Genomic DNA, 23,591 nt, shown 5'->3' on the forward strand with positions numbered 1-23,591 from the left:
TTTGAAAATATTATGTTTTCTAGTTAATTGAGTATTATGATGTTTTGTCTAATTGATATAAAATTATTTATCAATTGACACTTGAATAAAAGGCATGACACTCGTATTTTGAAAACTCAATGTTTTGCTTTCGTTTAGGGCCTCAAAAATGTCCAAAACGACCATGATATTCAAATATAATATTTAATAATAATGATGTATATATTACAAAAATCAAATCAATTTATTTTATTTATAAAAATTCAGATATAATATTTAGTAATAATGAAATATATATACTACAAAAATTAAATCAATTGAATTTATTTATAAAAATAAATATTAAAAATTTAATCAACTCTAGTCCAATTCAGGGGAAAATGATCTAGTAACTACTTGTAAACTACTCCTATTACGTAACTTGATGAGGAAAACAATCATATGAGAGTATAATAAAAAATTGAAATTAAACGTTGTCATCGCCGACTTAAAAAATTTAGAGCTTTATTTTAAGAGCAAAAATTAAAGCTTATTTTCTACTTTCAGCAAAAGTTTCAATGTTCCGAATTCGATAGACGATAGTACATCACATTGAGGAAGAATTGAGAAAATGGCGTCGTCACTTCTTCGCCGGAGATTACAATCTTTCAACGTTTCGCGTCATTTTCACGGTTTGTTCCCTTTTCCTGATACTTCTCTTTATATCTAATCATTTGTTGCGTCATTATCAAGATTTATGGATTGTATACTACTTCATGTAAATTGCAAAAAAATTGACCTTTTGTCTCCGACCTTTTTGATTTATGCCTAATATTTTTGTTGGAATGATAGGCGTTAGTGCAACATATTATTCATTTTTTGCACCTTATTTGAAATTGTTGCAAATTGTATAAAAAATAGAATAATTTGTTCTAGAATAGCCTGAAATGGCAAAAAAAAAAAACCCTCAAGAAATTCAGTCTCCCAAGGGTACTACTTTGAAGGTGTTTTGGAGCAGCTTAGTTTTGAATTGAAATTGTTCGATTGGAGTTAGATATCATTTCGTTTGGCTAAAGAGAACAGCTTTATAAATTATTTGAAGGATTAAAATGAGTCTTTTGTCTTCAGTGCTCTTGGAAGTTGCTTAGGCAGCCCTAATGATTAAGGTTAAGAAATTACATCAACAAGACCAAAGCCTTAATCCCCAAAAGATTGAACCAATAGCTTTCACATGAATTCTCATCCTCCATTCGTTTCGATTTTCTGCTATTCTACCTACGTTTGGGAAGGATAAAAATTAGTAGTCATATTTTTTCCAATGCAATATAATGCTTGGATTCATTGGCCCATCTCATTGGTGGTACTACATGTCAAGTTAATGATTTTATATGTAATTTTGTAGATTGTATAATGCCAGTTTCTATTGTGATGGAAATCAACCCCAAAAATGTGTTTTTCCTCAATACCTCCTCTAGAGTGGTGTTGAGAATCATTAAAGGAAGTGGATCTTAGGGGTGGAGGCGTGGAGCACTATTACCAAGGACTTTAGCATGAGATTTCCTTTAAGAAATTAGGTATGGTCGCTTACCATTACCACAATTTAGTAATAATTCATGGGTCATTTAAACAACACAGGAGCTTGTTTGGTGATAGGGAGGCACATTTCTCTTGAATTGGAAATCTGAAATCAGAAATTGAGATGATATGAATAGGGTGGAAAGCTTCTCTTTAGAAGTGGAAAGTTTCTCTTTTTAATGGGACAATAAGTGAATATTTTCACCATCATTTTGTATTTTACAGTAATTATAGTAAGTGGAGGGAAATAATCTATATGTATATACTTTTGTTTTATTTTTAGATGCATCATATCTGTACAATGTACATGATATGTCTCTTGAATAAATTTACATTTTCTCACTGAATTGTGTTCAGTAATCACAGATACTTTCAAGAGCTTCCCCTTGGATTTGAGGTTTCTACTACCGTCTAGTCATTATGGTTGCTTGAAGCACTTCAGCAGTTGCCCTACTTCTAAATTTGATTTCACTGACTTAACGTAAGAATGATCTTAATTTACATTTGCAGGTGTTATATTAAAATGTAGTTATTTTAGTTTTATTGAGTACTATTGTAAAATGGGCATGAGCCACTTAGGGTCACTGGGGTAAATGCAATGTTATATTATCCTTGCCTCACTTTCATGGTTAATACATACCTTAAGCTTGTAAAGTATTTTGCAATTATTGAAAATTTTCACTCATGCTTGATTGCTTTTACCAAAATGTTAGAGCACTAGTTTCAACATATGGGGTTTGTTATATGAAACCTAAACAAAATTGAGGTGTGTTGTGTGCACCTTGGTTGCATAGTATTTCGGTTGCAACCATGGAATAAAAATAAATTCGTGACGTTACGTAACCTCTTAATAATGGATTTATGCTTACTGAACCACAAAATCCTATTATGTATCAATGGATTTAATCTTACCGAACCGCAAAATTCCATTATGTAACAATCGTTATAATTTGTTATTCAAACTTATTGGCCAATTTTATTTTTTTAAGAGTTTTTGGTGCTATATGGTCTATTATAAGCTTTAATTGAAATATATGTTCTAAAAACTCGAATTGCTATGATAAAATGGATTTTATCCAAACCAACAATTCACATCACCTAGTTTCTTATAAATGTTCTTGAGAATGTACCAATTGACTTATGGCCTTTTTGCTGTATATTTGTTTACCTTTATCATTATAATATCCTTTATTCAATATTTTGGTTGAGGGGGAGGTGTTCCAGGGTCTAAGAATGAGATGGATCAGTAGGTTCTTAAAGGTAGAATTAGCAATGAGGAATCTTTTATCTCTAGGGGGGAAGTGTCGATTCACATTATAATTTAGGGTTGGTCTAGTGCCATTTCTTTGTTGTTCTCTCTCTTCCACCACTTTATAAGTTAAAGTACTTTCATTTACCTTGACCTTCCACTACCGAATCATTTAACTCCTAGTACCTCCATAAATGATTTCCTCCGACCTAGTATTTAGCTCCAACATTTTTGTGATCTTAGTACTATCTATGCGGTATAATTTCTACTAAGTGGTAGATTGGTTGTTATAAAAAGTTTTATTTATTTATTTATTTATTTATTATTTTTTGCATGAAGGGTCTCCTTGAAATTGAATGAAAGTGTTGCATATCACACTATTTTTTACTCATAAAATAAAAATGAGGGCTTTACATTTTGTGATGGCTATTTTGCAATGAATTTTCTATTTGTGTTGTGGTTGTGGGCATCTTGATGGTTAAGATATAAGGAAGCTGGGTATCACAAGGTTGTTAGGCATAGAAATTCATATCTTGACATCTTTCTCCTTCTAGGCATATAGGTAGTTTTTTTTTACTAGTAATTATAATTTGAGTGGTATTACTATGTGAATTTGCTTCCATACATACCAATATGAATGCGTTCATGTCTTGGCATCTTTCTCTTATTTTTTCTTCAACCTCAATATATTTGGTACATAGAGTTGTACTCGTGTGTTCTATAATTCTGTTATAGCTTTGAATGAGTAAAAATGTCCGAAGGATGAATATTAGGTTAAATTTTAACAATAGTAGTGAAGGAATATTTAGCTAGTTTTTTTGGGAAACTATTATTTTGATACTTATATTTGCATAATACAGTCCCAAGCAATTTGGATCAATTTTGAATGAAATATTTGATTCTTGAGATTGATTTAATAGTTTTTTTACTACAATCCCCAACCTCATTCAAGATTTATAGTTCATTGGTTTCAGATTATAATGGACTATAATAGAATGACTTATTAAATCATGTTCATTTATTTTATTTACATGTAGTTGAAGATGCCATTAAGGGTCAATCGGAACAACCTCTTTGTTTTTACATAGAAAGGTTGTATACATATGACCCCCAAACCCCATTTAGGTGGGAGCATTTAATGTCATTGGGGTTATGGGATATTATTATTGAATGTTGTTGAGGATGCTCTTTACTCCTTTTTGGATAATCCACTTTGGTTATGTATGAACATGTCTACTTGTGTTTTGCTGTTTTTATGCTAGTTCTCCTCATACATGGTACCCAAATGCTCGTAAGAAACAACGAACAGTTATTCTCCATGTGGGACCGACAAACAGTGGTAAAACATACCTTGCATTAAAGCAGTTGGAATGTAGCTCAACGGGTAAAGAAATCAACATTCTAATTAGCCTTCATTAATTAAAGGGAGCTAATGTGACACTTGTAAACCAAGTTCTCTTTTTAATGTGTTTATTGCGTTGCAGGCGTGTACTGTGGACCTTTAAGATTATTGGCTTGGGAAGTTGCAAAGCGTTTGAATAAAGCAAATGTTCCATGTAATCTAATCACTGGACAAGAGCATGAGGAGGTTGAAGGTGCAAAGCACATGGCTGTCACTGTTGAGATGGCAGATGTGACATCTGACTATCAATGTGCGGTTATTGATGAGATCCAGGCATGCAATTGGCTTTAACTCAGTTTGTTGACTGTCTTTGGTTATCATGTCCCTCATTTTCATTCCTCATTCATCAAGTGGAATGGCTTTGCTGTTGCACTCATATTTGCTTCAATCTTATAACATGTAATTCTCATGCTTCCCCTTTAGCTTTTTTTGGACACTATAATCTTGGCAAATAACTTACTAAGCTGTAATTTAGGTGTTCGGACTTTATTTTCACCAAAATTATTAAGTTGAATGGTTGAAAAGAGGGTCAAGGATATGAATATATAATTGAAAATCCTCTAGGTAAGCAATACATCAAGGCAATGAAAATCACTAGGACAACATTGCAATTTGCAACAATGAAGCTCAATGTGCTAAGAACTTGAGATTGATTCTTTTTATTTTTACCATTTAAAATAGGCTTGGCTTTACTTTCTAGTCTAGGGAAATTTCTTTTTATGCCTTTTGGCTTTGGTTGACATGCTCAACGTAAAGTCAAATGATTAATTATGGGGCATACTTTTCAAATAAGTGGAGATTATTGGGTAGCTCTTCGGAGGATTGGGAATTTCCATTCTTTAATTACCGAGGCTTTGGAAATAAGGTGGAGCTCAAAAGTTTGTGGAGATGCTACTGCTATGCAATTCTTTGGTGTGTTAAATAAACGAATTTTCAGTGATCAGTTCTTACCATTGGAAATCATCTTAGGAGAAAGCTGAATTCTTAGCGTTACTATGGGCAAAAGCAAATGATCTTTTTGAGCATGCTACTCTAAATGATCTTTCTAGGAGTAAATGGGAGACTATAATGTGGATTTTAGCTGAATTTTCTTGGTATTTTTTCATCCGTAATCTGTTCTTTTGACAATTTCTCGTTAATATAATTTTTTTATCAGAAAAAGATAATAATAGCAGCTTGTTTACTTAGACTATTATGGTCGTGCTCTTTCAAATACACTCAAAAGATGACCTCTTCGTACACTAATAATTAACTCATCCCAATGAAAAGATGACCATTCACTCAAAAGATGAAGAATGCTTATATTTGTTTTCGTACATTTCTAGCAGTATATGATCCATTCCTTCCTTCCGATCTCAATTACAATCATTATCTTCACTAAACATCGATCGTCTCTTCTCACTATTCCCACTTATCTCTTTTCATCCTCCTAAAAACAATAACCTCTTATTTGGTTATTGAAATATTAATTATTCTATATTTATTGTGGTATTCTTTGACTTCGACTTGAACATTGTAGATGGGGAAAAAGAAAGAGAGATTTATCATTTATGTGAGTGATAAAGCCTATTGATGTGAATTAAGGGGTTCATGTACATATCCAATTCAAGAGCATGAAATGAAGATCAAGGCAAGAACACTGCAACCAAAATTCAAAATTTTAAAAATAGCTATCTTCTTTCATTGCGCCTTGTGCGTGCCTCACCTAGATTTGAAAAACCGTTCTCTCTTGTGTTTAGTTTTTCCTTAAGCGCTCATTTAATAACCAAGAGAGACTCATTCTTTGCACTCTTACCCGTGATATCCAAACTCTTCTTTTCCACTAACCACAACCATGCCAACACTAAAGCACCACAATTACGTGCCAAGCAGGCCTACTTTCTTGTACCCATCACCATGTCGTTGGACCTTGCCATTCGTTCTTATTGTTGTAGTTCCTTCCGCACCTTGTAATGTTGTCTGTCTATTTATATTAGCATAAAAAATTAACATAATTACATAAGGCTTCTTCGCAATCTAAAGAATAGAAATAGAGAAATAAAAGACAAGAGAAAGCATAGGTAATGAGTGTCCCCATCAAATGGGCTTCTTCTAGACCAAAACTAAAAGGTGTTTAAGGCACTCATCTTAAGGAATTAATGATACTTGAAAACTTTGAGGCCTTCTTCATCTTAAGGAATCATCCGCCCAAGGCGTTCGTGGGTGCATTTGTTAAAACTAAGACAAGGTTTACTACTTTTTTTGTTGCTAGTGTCATAGTTGAATGATTTTCAAAATTTATGTGGTTCAATCCCTTAATATTTTAAGCTTAAAAATTCACCAAGTTGCTTTCTTTTGATCTATTGTCATAAATTGACTTTTGGATTTTTATTATTAACCCTTATTTCCTTCTTTATCATCAAATGGATAGAAAATCTATAAGTCAATTTAGACATAAGAATTTTGTGTTTGTTTTTTTTCCAACCATCCCTTTCTTTTTGTATCTTGTCCAAACCACAAATGTAACTGGATAAAGACGATGATATTTGGAATTATGATACTTGCAGACTTCAAGCCAAACCTTAAACAAAAGAACTTTAAAGAGAGCCTATGTGAAAATTGATCTAATTTTGTTGTTGGAAAAAACTTGAAAAATAAAGTACAACAAAAATTTATCACTATACACTTCATTACTTCAACTTAATTACATGCACATATAAATGTCTTCTAGGATGGTGCCATTGTGGTCGCTTATTGACTACTATTCACTTTTTTTTATATATATTATTATTTGGTCTTTTCAATGATTCCAGATGTTGGGTTGCAAAAGTAGAGGTTTTTCCTTTACTCGTGCTTTATTGGGGCTTGCTGCAGATGAACTCCATCTATGTGGAGACCCTGCTGCTGTACCTCTTATCCAAAAAATATTGGAAGTTACCGGTGACATCGTGAAGGTAAGCCTTTTGTCCTTGTGTTTATGTAAAGTATATTGTGCATGATGGAAGCTATATTGAGGTCAAAGTGAAATTTGGTTGTGGCTCTAAACTATACAAAAATATCTTTATTTATGTTAAGTTGTGGCTCTAACGTTAATTTCCTACAAAGAAAATAAGTAAAGCAAATTTTAAGAACAAATATAAGAAATAATGACGAAAGCAATTAAGAATAATAAATAGATCTAGAACTATGACAAAGACGAAGTGTACTCATTGCCGCTTGTTGTAGATAAAAAGTGGAAGCTAAAGAGACTAAGGTTTGGAGGTATTGAGGAGTTTGAATTAATAAGCTTTCTAGTTTTGAGGTCTTGAAAAGTTGAATAAAATTACTTAAATAGGAAAATGAAGAAGAAACAACACATACATACTTGTTTTTGCTGAAGTAGGAAGCAATATGGAAATTGGAACTAAAAGATAGTGTTGGAATTTTTGTAAAAAAAAATATTTGAACATAGTAAGGTTGACGTGCGACCTGACAAGATAATGTTGAGTTCGAGAAACGACCTGTGACTACCCTTTTTTCTTATTTCATTTTGAACCGCCATTAAGGGATTTTATCATGGGTTATGTAAGTTGTGTCAAGTTTTTATAACACTCCTAGTAGTGGAATAGAAACTCTAACATTAACATGTTTGAGAGTTGACGCGATGTTAATTCCCTTTATATAACGATTTATGATTTATCAAGGTCAAAATGCCGCGTTGACCGTTAGATAGCGTGTAATGTTCGATATTTCACTGCCACAACATTATTTGTCGAGAAGAGGTTTTAGAAAAATTTCGTCTACAATAAATAACCCAATAACATATTTTGTGGAAAAAAGGGTGGACATCAATAAAATACATGCAATATACTGTCAAGTTTTAAAATCTAAAGTGAAATTCATGTAATTAGCAATAGTAAATGAAATGCTGTGATGAAATTCTAAAGATGCAATAAAGTCTAAACTTATGCAATTACACTTCATTATCAAGTATTTGTTGCATCTTCCCTCAGCTTTGTTTATTTCTGTTTTACTGCAGATACATTATTATGATAGGTTATCACCTCTAAAGCCATTAGAGGAGCCTATTGGATCTTTTTTGAATGTAAAAAGGGGAGATTGCATAGTAACCTTTTCACGCCGTGAAATATACAAATATAAAGTAAGGTGATAATCCTTTATTGATCCTTCAGTCTATTGATTTGCATTATTTAATTCATGTCGCCCTCATGAACATGGTGCTAATTGATTAAGTTGATATAAATTTGGATTAGTTGTGAAGACTTATAAGTTTAAGGAGATTAAAAAGCGAGTATTTATGATCATTGGTGTTTATAATTGGTGCTCTACATCTAAAGGCTTACAGTAAAGTTGGTGAAAAGTCGCAAATATGTAGCTCAAACCTACAAAAAGGGAATTGTGCAAAAATTTATGGCCCCGGTAGAGGCGTCAATTAAGTTATCATATCACATGACTTATTTTGGTGTACACTTTTGCATGTAATTTTTTAGCTAATGTTAGTTTTTAGTCCCATGTATTTTTAATTACAATATAAAAATATTACACAATTACTTTATAGGCTATGTGATTTGAGAGACAAAAATCATGCGAAAGCCTAAATACTAAGATGTGAGTTTGGCTAATTGAACCAAAACAAATCCAATGTAAAAGATCATCTGTAGTGATCCGCCATTTCAAATTATTTCATTCCTAAACCGATGGTCTTGTAGATGTAGATCTCAAATCCTATCCTCTTATTCTACCTTCAAGACCCAAGCCATCTTTGGTCTGCTCGACTTCATGTGTAGTTTCTGGTAGTCACGTGGAGTTGATTCTCCATCCACATCTAACTTAACTTCAATTTGACTTCTAAGAGAGATCAAGAGATTTAAAGCACCGCGGGAAAAAGTAGTGTTACACAACTGATCCGGACTATAGTGCAAAAGTACGGTAACGGTCGGTAACAAACACAGTAACGGGGGGTGATGCAGTTATTACATCACCAAATTTTGGTGTAAACCATGACGTATTGCTTGGAACGACCTTAAATGCAGCTTTTTAACAACTTTATGATACGGATGATATCGGTTCGGTAAATTTGAAAACCTTTAGGAATTAAGAAAATTGTGGGGACAATTAAATTTGGTGGATATGATTAAAAGAGAAAATGAGAAAATGTGTGGTGTAAGAAGTAAAGAAAGTGGTGAGCTAGGTAAAAGACTTGCTGAATTGCATTGCTTTTATGGGGTCTAAAGTCTAAACTTTCGGAATTTGATGCACTGCAGTACAAATTTTACGCCTTTTCTTTCTGGTGCTTAATAAGAACAGTTTTCTTCATTCTAACGTTCAATAATAAAACCCATCTCCTATCAAGGCACTGTACTTTTCCCCTAAGTTTTCCCTAGACAAATTAATTTTAGTTAAAAGAAATTTTTTTACTGATTAGAAATGAATTTTACTTTTGAAAATGGTTTTAAATGATTAAAATCTATTTATAGATTTTCCTGTTTTTATCTTCTTGTATACAGTATTCTTGTTTATAACTATTTTGCTAACTGATTTTCACCGAGTCAAATTAATTTGCGGGATCAGAATTGATTATGTGGGTCATCCAAATCAATCTCGTATGACTGTGTAATTAGTGTGGTTATTTTGCAAGGTGCAGATTTGATGATTCTCTTTGTTTTTTTCTGTCTACTATTGGATATACTTATGGGGTTCTTGAATATTGTTCTGGTTTCTTGACAGGGCCAGTTGTTTTAGAAACACTCTTGTACAGATATACTTGTTAGTGTATGCTATTGGTTATAGTTTGACTTCTCATTTTGTCTTGTTTCATCAGGGAAAAATTGAACGTGAGGGGATGCATCTTTGCTCTGTTGTGTATGGTTCATTGCCTCCAGAAACTCGAACAAGACAGGTACATGACAGGATCTACTGCCCATTCTTTTTACTTTATGTGAATTTTGAGTTCCTATGATAAACTTGTCCTGTGGACTCCCTGAAAAGATTGAAGTGTTTTGGGTACTAGTTAATGGTTCCCTGGAGATGACTTAAATGCTGCTGGAGTCGGGACTGACTATATAGGAAACACATTGAATTATGAGGAGTTCTTATGAAGAACGAAGTGGTGAATCGGAAATTAACTCTTGGTGATTGGTTGGATCAACTATTATCAAAGAATGTTTACTAATAACGTGGATAATTATATAATGATTCGTAATTGATTTGGATCTACTTAGATTGTAAATTTACTGGATACTCGTCTTTTGGAATAAAGAGCCTTTTTCCTGAATTTTTGTTTTCCGTTTCCTCTTTAAATATGATTTGTAGCATGGTTATGTTCTTGTCTCTTTGTGTTATTCCTTTTATTCTATCTTAAATCCCTTTCGAAGAATAATTTTTCTGGCTGTATTCAATTCATTTAATATTATATGGACATGGGGCCTTGTAAAGCATGGGGTCTTCTCGGTTGGAAATAGGGTGTATTTTATTACGACATTACTATGTATTCATTCTCAAACTGAATGTTTTTATATTGCCCATATTGCCACAATGATATGTGTCCATGTTATAATTTATGGTTTAACATACTTTGGCAACGATGATGATCTTTACATAAAGTTGAGAAATTGTCAGCTGTAAAATGGTCTTGTCATTCCTTGTTCTCATGCAAAATGCACTATGTTACATTAAATAATGATGCCTGACAGACCATTATGCTTTTCATCATGTGGTAATTCCAAGCCATTTTAGTAAAATTGTGCCATAATGTCTTTAGGCTCTCTAATATCACCTTTTTCTTGGAATGCAGGCAACTATGTTCAATGATGTTACCAGTGAGTTTGATATTCTTGTAGCAAGTGATGCAATTGGAATGGGTCTAAATCTAAACATTTCGAGAATTATATTTTCAACTTTACAAAAGTTTGATGGTCAAGAGATGCGTGATCTGACAGTGCCTGAAATCAAGCAAATAGCAGGTTTATAGTTTTGTGTTTTTTAATCATTCTATGTCGATTTTATATGACACGTATGGACTCATAGATGCATTCTTCCAAAAAATTTTCTGCATGTGGTTTTTTATTTAAATGATGACAATTTATATGAGATTGCCACCATTTAGCCTAGAGGAGGGGGAAGGCATTTTTAAAGTCAAAAGTTCAAAAATGTACATTGCAAGGCTAACTTCTGTAAGATATAATTTTTCAAAATAGGAAGTCACTTCTTTTACAGAAATATGATAAGATATCATCGTGTCAAGATCTTTTGGATTCTGTTGTGTAGTTAGACACTTTGACTTCTTTGTGGATTCTACTTTTGGTTTCCCAAAAGCCTATGTTTGCAAGCGTTATGTGTTTTGTAGAAATGTTAATCTCCTTTTGTTCACTTCCCTTGATCTTGTAGTGTACTTCTAGTCCTCTATGACTCCATAATTTTATCTTTCATTAGTTGGAATATTCTTAGGAAACTTCTGATGGAAGTCATGGAACCGTGGTCTTTGGGTGGATATATCTCTATATTGAAAATTTGGATGAATTATGTGAGCTTTTTTGTTACTTATTCAAGTGAAGTGAATGCTACCCAAATCGATAATTCATGATCATGAATAATAATAAAGGAGCTGCCTAAAATATAAGGTTTCTACAAGGTAGATGGTGTGTTCACTCATCATAACTCCACGCAAGGATAAAATCTTTGGAGGAATAATCAAATAGTCTAAAAAAGTAAGTGCTAGAATTTTTGTTGATAGAGTTATTGAAATGAGAAGCTAATTGGACAAGCGAGGAGGATGCAAAATTGCAAATTCAACATGGATAAAGTTGAAGATTTGTATCATTTGTCTAAGGATATTCTAGGGAAAGCAAAGTATAGTGTGAAGGTGAAAAATGACCCAACATGTTAGAAAAGTAAAGATCACAATGAAGAAAAAGAGATGCTACTAAGATTGAAGAAAATGTCGGCATGGGGAGATCAGTGGTAAGCATAAGATTAAGGAAGCTGAAACAGGGAGTCAGAGACCAAACAAGTGGTATGTGAGGCAAAGTTAAAAGTTTACAAAGATGTATATTGGACTCAAGCGAAGCGGATAAAGGTGGCCAAAAAAGCCAGGCGAACATATAGAATCTTAGTTGGGTGGAATGTGTTATTTTCTTTCACAATTCTTCTGCTTGTGTTTTTTTCTACAATTCTTCTGCTTGGACAGAAGAGAAACACATAAACACAGATCACACAACCCGAAGCTCAAAAAAAGTTGGTAAGCTAAAGCAAGTAGATATTGATCAAACAGAGACAAAAATCCTAACTAATTATTGATGTTCGTTCACTGTGCTGGATTCTACCATCAACTTCAATGGTGGAAGATGGAATCTTCGCTGTGCTTGAATTGAGGATAATGTTTTTTTTCCTGTAATTACTCTAGATGATTTTTTTGGGGCAATTACTATAAATGAATTTTGTGTAAGGTAAAAGAGAGAGTAAATGTTAGGTGAGTTGATGAAGGAGAGTAAATGATAAATATAATGAAAGTTAATTTAATGAAGGGATCATTCATGGTTATTAATACTCGTAATAGAATTTACAAATTTTAGTGTCAAACTTTGACTATGATTTCTCATCGATCTATATGAAAAAACATATTCATGTGGGATCTTGATAGATTCGTCTCATATATACTTTCTAAATATCAAATTTTTGGAATTTTTAAAAACACAAAATTATTTGACTTTTAAGTTCGTATTGGGATTTGTGAAAAAAGTGAATGAGAAGAACAAATAAAAACTGAGAGAGTAGTAAATATTGTAGGCAAATTAGCATAAGTTTGGATTACTCATAAGTTCTTTTTCCACACTCTTATAGACATTTCCTTTTTGATTCGACCAATATTTATTGCATTAACAATATAATATGATTATACCATCAATAGTAATTAAAATGGTAGTATTAGAAATATTATTATATTATAACTTAATATATTGATCACGTAAACAATATTATCAACTAGATAACAAAGTAATACATCACATTATCACATAGAAAGGCATATAATACTAAAGTGAACTCTGATTAGATGAACATTGACTTTTACCTTTTGAAGCAAGTCAATTCATTCTTTGGTCTAAAATTTCTAATAAGTAATCACTTTCTATGACCTCTCCATATCTGAAAAATTTATGGAAGAAAGTGAGAAAAAGAAGAAAGAAAGAATACTTGTTTGGCTCGTGTTTTTCAACGACTAAAATTTTAAATTTTTGAAGGTTGAATACAAATGTTGAGATTTTGATGAAGGGAAGGAGAAGAAAAGAGGAATCATGGAGGAATGACAGTATAGGCTACTAATTTATAAGGAGAAAGAAAATTAGTTAATTGATAAATGAATTAATTAATTAAAAAAAACTGTTTTGAAATCTGTTACTTTGACATTTAATTGATAAAGGAATTAATTAATTTTATTTTGTAGTTCTTTTAAATATTACAGCGGACCTCATATTGTTGGGGATTAAGGCTCTGCCATTGTTGTGTTTTTGCTATTTCATTGTTTAAACTCTGAACTATTATCTGCTGGTGTCCTACTTGTTTCTGTAATTATGTTGCTGAGAATTCTTTAACTGATCATTGATGTAAGCAATTAGAGAATAGCTATACGCTATGGGTAAGCTCAGAATTTTATTCATGTCTCTTTCTGATAGGAAAAGGTTTACTCATAGAGAAGAAGGAATCTTGTGGAGGATATTAAAATAAGAATTCGGAAGCACCAAACTGTAATACATGCAAAACATTGTATAAGGATAAACTCATGAAATCTCCCCAAGTGGTACTATGGCACCAAAGGAAAGCAAGAAAAAAGGTGTATGAGACAAATTTTCTCACAAACCTCGTCATCCACTAGTGAACTAATGTCCTAAACCCGATCATTGTCCAGACTTTTGATGCTTCAATGAAATATTTACTGCAATACTTTCAAGAAGTTCGGGCTGTATGAATGACTAATATGGCCTCTAGAAACTGTGACACTGCCTTTCACAACCCAGGTGGCACAACCAGAAAGATGGCTACGGACAGAAAATTTTCTGGTTCCTAGAATAACTGCCTGGAACTAGCTAATAGTGACTGCTTTCAGTGATATCCTCCTTATAAATGCATTGCTAAATTGCCCAAGGTCCAGTGAGATACCATTGGAGGTGACATCATCACATCACCTTTTATTGCTTGAAAAGAACATTTTGACCAGTTTGTTGATGCCGCCTTTGTCACTCTGTCTCTTCATTTCACCTCCGGTACCTCTTGTTAGTTCTTCAGCACCCTAACACTTCATTTAGAACCAAATTCTTAAAAGGTTAGGTTGGGAATTCGTGTATCATTTCTAATTTCAGTTGTTCATACAATTCCTTTGTTTGGATATTAAAACATTGGAATTTGAAATTGGTTTTATTCCAAATTCATTTCACCTTGTGCCAAAACAGAGAATTTAAAATTCTCTTAGAAACCTTGCCATTTGCAATTCCACTCTTGTTTCGTTATTGTACTGATGTTTTAACAACCCAAGTTAACAAATTGATCTTATCATCTTACCTTTGTTTCTATTTTAAATATTTTCGGTAACAATATCTTCCATTGATGTTTCACCTTTTCTCTCTTCTCTGGATTTACAAAGGAAATGAAATTCTGAAATAAATTCTTGGTATTGCTAAACATTGAATTTGGATTTGAAAATTTTCATTTGTGATTCTATAATTGTGATCTAATATTTAAATTGAAATGCTAATTTCCAAACACAATCTAAATGCTTTCACAAAAATAGCTGAATCCAACATTTAACAAGTACCTAAGTTAGACAGTAATCCTCGAGTCTGAGTGACATGTCTGGTGTCTGCTAGTCACATGAGATCATGGTGGGAGAAGGTTATAATCAACGCTAATTGGCTAACTTTAGACATTATTCGGTACTCTAACAAGCGGCATTAGTGTGTTATTAAGTTATGTTCAAAGCCAGATAAGTGTTCGATGTTGAAGTTTGGTGCTTTCATTCTCTATCTTTGCTTTCACTTGCTGTAGATTGTTGCTGTTCACTACGGTGTTAATTTTTTAGAATATTAACTACCAGCAAATAAGTAGATGAAACAATTAATTTCAACACGAGGATTTAGATCAACATAATAATAATACAAGAATATCAAAGCTTCAAATACATTCAGGTTTCCCTGGTATTGGATAGTTTGGTAAATTATTATGCTAAATTTAGTTGGATTGGATCAGTAGGGATCAGTTATATATGGTTGATTTAGCAACTGTCAATGCTTTAATGTTGGATGCCTGTGATGATTCATGGTGTGTTCATGATATGTGCAGGTAGAGCTGGGAGATATGGGTCTAACTACCCTGTTGGTGAAGTGACATGTCTGAACAGGAAAGATCTACCTCTACTCCACACATCACTTAGCTCTCCGTCTCCTGACCTAGAGGTGATTTATTCAAGTACAGCAGTGAAGTTCATCATGATTGTTGATTCTGTTTCATACCTCTGTTATGAAGCATTTAATGGATGAGTATGAGACAAATAAGATCATGTCAATTGTTGACTTTTCTGTATCTTATTAAATACATACCTTTGTATGCTTTTGCAGCGTGCTGGACTCTTCCCTAGCTACGATCTTTTGCTTCTGTATTCAAGAGCTAATCCACAAAGTGGACTATACCACATATTGGTAGGATTTCCATCTGCATTCTCTCCTTCAATTGGAAAAAAAATAACATTGTGGTGATTTCTTTGTCACTTAATTATTATGTTCTAAACCTGCTTTAACATGTGTGGCCGCGTGTGTGCAAGTATGCATATACGATTTGTTAATTATTTGGCAGTATTCAGATTATCATACAACAACAACAACAATGCTAAAGTTTTAGTCCCAAAAGATGGGGTCAACTAAATAAACCAATTGTTGATATCCAGTGGTTGTCCACATGGATTCTTCTTTTTTCTACCGTCTCAACCCGTAAGTCACTCATTGTTTAAAAGAAATTTACAGGGACCGGGGATGATAGACTGCCAAAAGGGTTTAAAATGCCATGAGCTCCAACTTTCTCTCTTCCTTACCGTCTTTGCACATGCCCTCAATATTAGCAAATCCTTAACCCTTTCTTATATCTTTGTTTCGAATTCCTTCCCTCAAGGTATGTCTACTGAAGAATTCAGATTTCCGCAACTCATCTTTTTCGCATTATGTTTTGTGTGCTTTATACTTGGTTTTGAATGGTTTTATGTGTAGAAAACCCTTTCTTCAGTCCATCAACCCCGGTCTCTGTAGATTTCTTTGAAACACTGAGTGATAAAGGATTACCAGCAGAGTACATGTTTTGTTTGGATTGTATGTCTGGATGAGTTTTAAAGAAGAGCTACTCTTTCTTAACTTGCTTTTCTTTCTATTGTTTGTAATTTTTATATATCCATTTTCTGGGATTAGAGATGTTTATGTGGATAATATATGCAGGAAGGCCAAAGTTTTTGTTGACACTAAATTGCTTATAGAGAGGCTTATTTAATATTCTAAACCAGGAGATCACAGTTATCAAATTCCAAGTTTGATTTACGATCCTACGATCCAAAAATAGGTTGGCATTATAAATTGGTAGTATCTTACTTAACCTAATTGGCATAAAATTTGAGTGGTAAGATAAGAACACGATTCTACGCTCATGCGATTCGTTTCAGCAATACACAATCGTAATTGCTTTTTCTTAATCACCATTTTTCACTAATTTAGTTCACATACACATATGTTTGATTACTCCATGATTACAATTTAAAAATGATGTTTAATTGTGTTTCATTCCTTAAAATAAATTTAAAGAAAAACTATATTACAAATCACACTTTTGAAATGAAATTTCAGGGAATAATTATTTTAGCATAATTAAGTTTAGTTGTAACATTTGATCTTGCCAATTCGATCCTACCACTTGGTGGGATTCAGATCCTGACAACCTTATTGGAGATATTGATAGGTTTTGAAATCACCAAGACACCAAAACGGTTTACATCTAAACTTTTTAAGTTCTAAAGAGTATACACTCAATTTGCTAATTTTTCTCATATCAAAAGTTTGTGCGATGCGACATTATGACTAATCTTGTAATGTGAACAATTTTCGTTACGCTGTCTGCTTTGTGTTGATTAATCATTTACTATAGCCTTTGCCTTCTGATGGTTTGACTTATTATTCTTTTATCTTGTATTTTCCTCTTTCCATTGAGTATTAGTTAAATTTGTGGTCTATAATCCCATTCCTTCTATTTCAGGAACACTTTCTAATGAAAGCTAAATTATCTCCAAACTACTTCATTGCTGATTGTGAAGAAATGCTGGTATGTTAAGAATTTCTGCCATCTCGTTTTCTCACTGGAATAGAAGTTAAAACTGTCGTATCCCAACTAAAAAGACTTAAAAATGACTGAAATAGATTTGCTATAATGAACTAATTACCAGTAGACCCAAAGCTGACCAGAATTTAATAAATCTGAGCCAGTCAATGTTACCTAATTTACTAATTCCCAGCGAGTCGTGAACCGAAACAAGCACACCGTTATTTATTGGAATAGATAATGCTAGTCAGACCAACCCACCCTGAGATTGATCAATGATACACTGTTTGATTACCCCAGCCATGCTTGATTGTACCTCTCTAGTTTGAACATTATGTTCCTCTTTCTATTGACATTGATGTGTTATGAACTGTATTGGCTTTAGACTTCTTTGCATTAACAAGACTAAATGATGCAGAAAGTAGCTGCTTTTATTGATGAGCTTCCACTTGGTTTGCGTGAAAAATACCTATTTTGCATCAGGTATCTGTTTTTTCTTAATCCTATTAATGTATGACTTCTCTACATCAGATATCTGCTGTAGGTGAAAATAAAAAAAAAATGCAGATGTTGTCGCGATCACAGTAAAGCTTGCAATGTAGCAGACACGGACCTTGTGCTGTTACGACTCGTTTTGTATTAATATAAGTGTCCCAACATGTTATTATAGTCCATATATGTGTCCCATAAATATTTCAAGTCTAAATAATTTCGTTTTGTATTTATTTTCTTATTTTCTCCTTTTACAATTTACCCATTAACAATAAATCATGAAAAATTCCTAAAAACACATATTATTACTGAATATACATGATTATATAATAATTATATTTAAATGCAAAGAAAAATATATATAATAATCATTCATAACATTTTAATACTGGAATATTCTTAAAAAGTATTTAAAAAGCATTTCTACTCATGAATTCATTCATCATAATCTACAAATAAAATAATTTTAAAGTTTATTTTAAGAATTTTACACTAATATAATTCATAAACTCCTCATGTATGATGCCCACAATAGTGGCACACATAATAAATCATTATAAAGCATACATACATAAATATTAACATATTGAGAACAAATTTTCAGATTTAAAGAACATGTCTGGGATTTTTAGAAACGAACATTTTACAAAAACTTTCCAATTTATTCTAAAACCACATTTCAAACATCCCAAGTAAAATTATCTCTATTCCAAGCTTCAGTGCTCTATAATTTCTGGTTCTACTCTTTCAGTCTTAGGATCCAACTCTCCTACTATACAATATATTCAAAAGAATCCAAAAATTGTAGCAATTTCGGATCCTTAAAATGTAACTAATTTTCTTGCTAACTAGACATTCGTAGATTACTTTGAGTTTTAGGCTAAGCAACAAAAAATGGAGATTGTTAGCTGTGAAAATAATCTACATGTGCAAATAACTTCTTGAATTACTAGAGATGATTTTTTTGTTTTGATGATAAAATACATATTTATAGTAGTCTTAGTTTAAAAAAAAAGATTTCATGTAAAAATAATTTTCATGTGCAAATTTTTAACAAAACAGTTGAAATAAAGAATCTATCATGACTTTTTGTACACCTTGTAGAATTCGTGGAAAGCTATTGGAGAGTAGATTATGTTTATGAAAATTTTGAGTTCATAAACATGAAATTTTTAAAGTGGATTTGCTAGGTATCATTTCATTTTAATGGGCTGTTAGGTTTAATAAATTCAATAGTATGAAATTTTTGCATTGTAAAATTTTAGATTATATTATATTGACTTTAAGTTGATTTTGACTTTGACTTTTTGAACTCGCTTGATTTAAAGTCTAAATCCACCACTACCAATTTTTTTTTGTTAGATAGAATCAAATGCAGTCCTTTTTGTAGACTATGGCTATGGTTATTATGAAACCTTTTTTGTTGGTTTAATGCAAATTAATGCAACTAGGAGTCTAGGAGAACTCCCTTAGCCGGCGATCTGTACTTGTAAACCGGTCTTTTTTTGAATGAAAATTTGTTGTTGATTACTTATTATGACCTTTGCCAAAAATGTACCATTCATGTTTAGGAAGACTTATTATGACCTTCTGACTCTATCTTGCACCTTCAACCTCCCTACAACCTTAGTAGCCTTGTCTGCATGCATCCCTTAGACATGTACCTTTAAAGAATTGTCCATATGGACATATAGAGATGCAGTTTTGACCCTTCCAAAGAGGAATCAAAAGTGAAGCAAAAGTGATAAGGAGAATTATGATCCATTATGGATCCTTGATGTTGGAGATGTTGTGATGGTTTTCTTTGTGCCAAACAAAGTGCGTAGATTGACATTGAAAGGTAGAGAACAGTGTAGGATTGGACAAGATTGCTATCCACTTCAAGTGTCCCATTTGATTTTGCATGCTTTTCAATGTGCTAATACAATCCTTAATATCTCTAATTGTGAATAACTAAAAATTATAAAATGTTGATATTAATAAAAAGTTACATTGGGATGAATCAAATAAGATTGCACTTGACTATGTTTTAACTTATAAATTAAGATTAAAATACCCATAAAAAGTGATTGGTATATTGTGCAAAATCTCAAATGGAACACTAAAAGTGGATAGGAGGGATTATTAAACAAACACCTACATTTGAGTTTGAGTTTCTTGATACCAACCATCCCACGCTAGTTTTGATGTTGAAAGTTAAAAATCCTTCATAAAAATAAAAAATAGTTTTACACATATAGTCCATTTATCCGAACGAGGTTGTGGCTATATTTACTCCTAGCCATATTTACATAATGTGCAGAGCCAACTGCCTCTCTTTTCTATTTCTATCATCTCCTTTTCATTCCTTTTCAATTTTCTCATTTTCTCCTTTGAAATCTGTCAACATCTTTTCCTTGTTTTTCTTTCTTTTTCTCCTTTTCTATTTCTACCATCTCCTTTTCATTATTTATCGATTTTCTCTGTTTCCTCTTTTGAAATCTGTCAACATCGTTTTCTTGTTTTTAATTTTGCCCTTCTTTTTTCAAGTGATGCCATCTTCTTTTCTTTATTTTTCAATTTTCTCGTCTATGGACTCTTGGTAGATTATAAAAAAATAATACATCTCATGGGATAACAATTCTTACATTTTCGTCCTACCAACCAAATATTGTTAATGCACTAGTGACACGCCTTTTTTCATCATGATAAAAAAAAGCATTTCTAAACTCAGCACTTGACTCCTGCCTCCATGCTTCTTTAAAAACGTGCCTCATGGACATGACTAGTTCTTTCTTCTTGGGCCGTGGAACCTTAAGGCTTGAGTTTTAGCACCTAAGCGTTCCATTTCAAACTTTTGTGTGGGGCTACGTTAAGACATTTTATCTACTGAAAGCTTAAAGGATATGAATGCCATATTTTTTAGTATGTGATTCCCAAAGCCAACGTAATGCTGTTGTAGTATTCTGGCTAATCACAGGTTATGGTTCAGCTCAGAGCTATGTTTATTTTTTTTTATTTTGCTGTCAATGGCGCCATAATGCTTCGCTGGACATGTATAACTGTAGTCTTTCTCATGTGCAGTCCAGTTGATGTGGCTGATGATATTTCATCGCAAGGACTTGTGCAGGTAATATCTAATCTTAAGTTTTACCAATACTAGTTCATGTTATTCTTTCCTTTTTCGTCTTCAGTTTGGATTTTCTTTACAATTTTTAATGAACAGTTTGCCCAAACATATTCCAAGAAAGGAATTGTTCATTTAAGGGAGATCTTTACACCTGGGATGCTCAAGGTGCCTAAATCACCAGCTGCTCTGAAGGAACTGGAATCAGTTCACAAGGTTTGACTCTTATTTTATATCATGATAAATACATCAACTTCCCTCCCCAAAAAGGTTTGAATGGAACTGGAACATAAACTCTTATAAGTAATTATCGATGTCCTTCACATCGTGGCTAGAAGACCATTCCAGCGACTTTAGAACTTTGTGTGCATTTCTCTTTTTTCGGCAAATACTTTATGTGCATTTCCTTGAGTTGATTATGCTTTTTGTCTAGCTTTTAGTGTTACACATGTATAATATCATGAGAGTCACATTGATGAGTTGATGACCTTAAATAACAGAAAGTTGTCATGTCAATCATTGATTATGACGAGCTCTTTCATACCACTTTATTTGAGACACTGCAGTTGAAATGAGGGCACACTATTCCACTCATTCTAATGAGTTCGGTACATATACTCTAAAATGATAAAGGTGGCCTTTGAGGTGACATAATATGAGATGTTACAAGTTTTGTTAACTGAAAGAGTAAGAAATGAAGGGACTATCCTATAGAATGCACAAGGTAATTTGGTTTGTAACTGATCAAGATCTGGAAATGTATAAAGATGATTTCTTAGTTGAGAAATAACTGAATATGTATTTTTCTTGACCAGCGAAAATAATTTTTGATTGGGCTCATTCTGCTTTTTCCTTGTTTTGAATACATTGGTTTTCAAAAGACATTTTCCAATTTGTATCTTTGTATTAAATCATTTTTGCTCAGTGAGTGTATGCATGTGTGCGGTTCTCTCTTAATTAATACAGAAGCTCAAGAATGCGTGGGTTGTCCCCAAAATTTCCCGAGTATTGAAGAATTTGAATTACTTTCATTTCTGAATTTATTATTTTCTCATACATAGCAACTACTCGTTCTAAAGCTATCCTTAACATGTCTTCAATGACTGAAGGTCTTGGATCTTTACGTCTGGCTGAGTTACCGCTTGGAAGATTCATTCCCTGACCATGAACTGGCGGCGTCACAGAAGTCTATATGCAGCATGTAAATCTCTGCAGTTTGTTTAGTTCATGTAATCCATGCTTTTTTCTTGTGTTATCTTAATCCCTTTTCTTTTCCAACGTCCTGCATTTCTGAACAGGTTAATTGAGGAGTTCTTACAGCAATGTGGCTGGCACACGCCCAAGTTAAAAAGATCGTCGAACTTCTCTCTGTCATCACTGCAAAGAAGGCGACAATTGTAGTCTACGTTCTCTTTAAGGACTATTGTGGAAGATGGAGAAAACATAGGAGAGCAACCTTCACCGAAACAACTCTTCCCAAGCGCACAATTCGTTTCTTTTCTGAAGCGTATATTGTTATGGAACTTCTAAAGCAATATTCTCTCACACTTGTTTGGCTGAGTAATCGCTAAGCGGCTCAAGGCAATTTCAGATGATTTCCCGAATTTTACCCCTTCTTATTCTGAGCCTGATTCAAGATGCTGCGCTCTGCTGGCTGCAAATGTCATAGATTCTTCTATTTGCTGAAAAATGAAGTACCTAAGTGGCTCGTAGTTGATAATTTAAAGATAGAAATGAAGATGTCCATGGATCTGTATAGTGCAACTAATTGGAAACTTAAAAGGGGAGACTATGTAATGATTCAATAAGAACCCTTATAAACTTAAAATATTAATTGGATCTAACCTATGGCGGGTTTGAAAGCTCGGATGTACGTCATTTTGCTCTTAGTAGTGATAACAAAAAGGTTATCTGATATCCATCTCAACGGTATTTTATAAACATTGATCCGTCTTTGTATGAAGCATCAATAGAGAAAAACACAACAAAAAGAATCCTTTTCAAATTCCTTTATGAACAATAGATGGTTTTATTTAGAAACGTATCTAATAAGGCCAACTTAATTTTAAAAATTACAAAAGATAAATGAAGGGTTTTTCAATTTACAATTGCTTTTATTTTCATGGCTACCCTTTTTCTGGTCTAGATTTAGACCGATATTCTTGTGAACAGTAGATGGTCTTATTTAGATTTGTATTATTTTATCTTTTCATATAATTTTAAATTAAAAAATAAAAAATTATATATTTTGTAAAATAAACGACAGGGCGGGTTTACCCATAGGTATTATTTTTATGTCGCTATCTGTCGTTTAACTTAGTGGGCGGGTATTACATTCTAAATGTTAATTTTTTTTTTCAAAATTATTGTTCAAGCCGTCTGATTTTCGAGTTGGATGGGTCGAGTCTGGTGGATAACCCAATTATAAACAATTCTAATTTCAACTGGCAAAAATTCCTACTATGACTCATTAATATGCCTTCTTTTATTGA

The 23,591-nt window shown here is 32.8% G+C and overlaps 1 protein-coding gene across 3 annotated transcripts; it reads left to right on the plus strand.

The window, feature by feature from the left end:
* The first annotated feature begins 385 nt into the window (after positions 1-385).
* On the plus strand, positions 386-23,014 carry LOC130803862 (ATP-dependent RNA helicase SUV3, mitochondrial). Of its 3 annotated transcripts, none has more exons than XM_057668085.1 (16): positions 386-650; positions 1,900-2,014; positions 4,045-4,166; positions 4,267-4,457; positions 6,977-7,117; positions 8,182-8,304; positions 9,985-10,062; positions 10,957-11,125; positions 15,492-15,604; positions 15,767-15,847; positions 17,439-17,504; positions 17,920-17,984; positions 21,057-21,102; positions 21,199-21,315; positions 22,209-22,300; positions 22,398-23,014. In XM_057668085.1, exons 1-16 carry the CDS (start codon positions 590-592, stop codon positions 22,498-22,500), a joined length of 1,683 nt encoding a protein of 560 aa, XP_057524068.1. In that variant the 5' UTR covers positions 386-589; the 3' UTR covers positions 22,501-23,014. The 3 variants fall into 3 exon arrangements, with proteins under 3 accessions (XP_057524068.1, XP_057524060.1, XP_057524078.1); XM_057668077.1 differs by having other exon boundaries at positions 414-650; positions 1,891-2,014; XM_057668095.1 differs by lacking the exons at positions 17,439-17,504; positions 17,920-17,984; positions 21,057-21,102; ... (1 more) ...; positions 22,209-22,300; positions 22,398-23,014 and adding an exon at positions 16,169-17,430 and having other exon boundaries at positions 414-650; positions 1,891-2,014.
* Positions 23,015-23,591: the final 577 nt, after the last annotated feature.

This window comes from Amaranthus tricolor, chromosome 2 (assembly GCF_026212465.1).
Source record: "Amaranthus tricolor cultivar Red isolate AtriRed21 chromosome 2, ASM2621246v1, whole genome shotgun sequence".
NCBI classification, from domain to species: Eukaryota; Viridiplantae; Streptophyta; class Magnoliopsida; order Caryophyllales; family Amaranthaceae; genus Amaranthus; species Amaranthus tricolor.

Excerpts from the sequence above, each read along its gene's own strand:
- LOC130803862 (XM_057668077.1), top strand. The coding sequence starts at position 590 with ATGGCGTCGTCACTTCTTCGCCGGAGATTACAATCTTTCAACGTTTCG. Across the intron at positions 7,118-8,181 it reads TTACCGGTGACATCGTGAAG|ATACATTATTATGATAGGTT; the intron begins GTAAGCCTTTTG and ends GTTTTACTGCAG. Across the intron at positions 22,301-22,397 it reads CAGAAGTCTATATGCAGCAT|GTTAATTGAGGAGTTCTTAC; the intron begins GTAAATCTCTGC and ends ATTTCTGAACAG.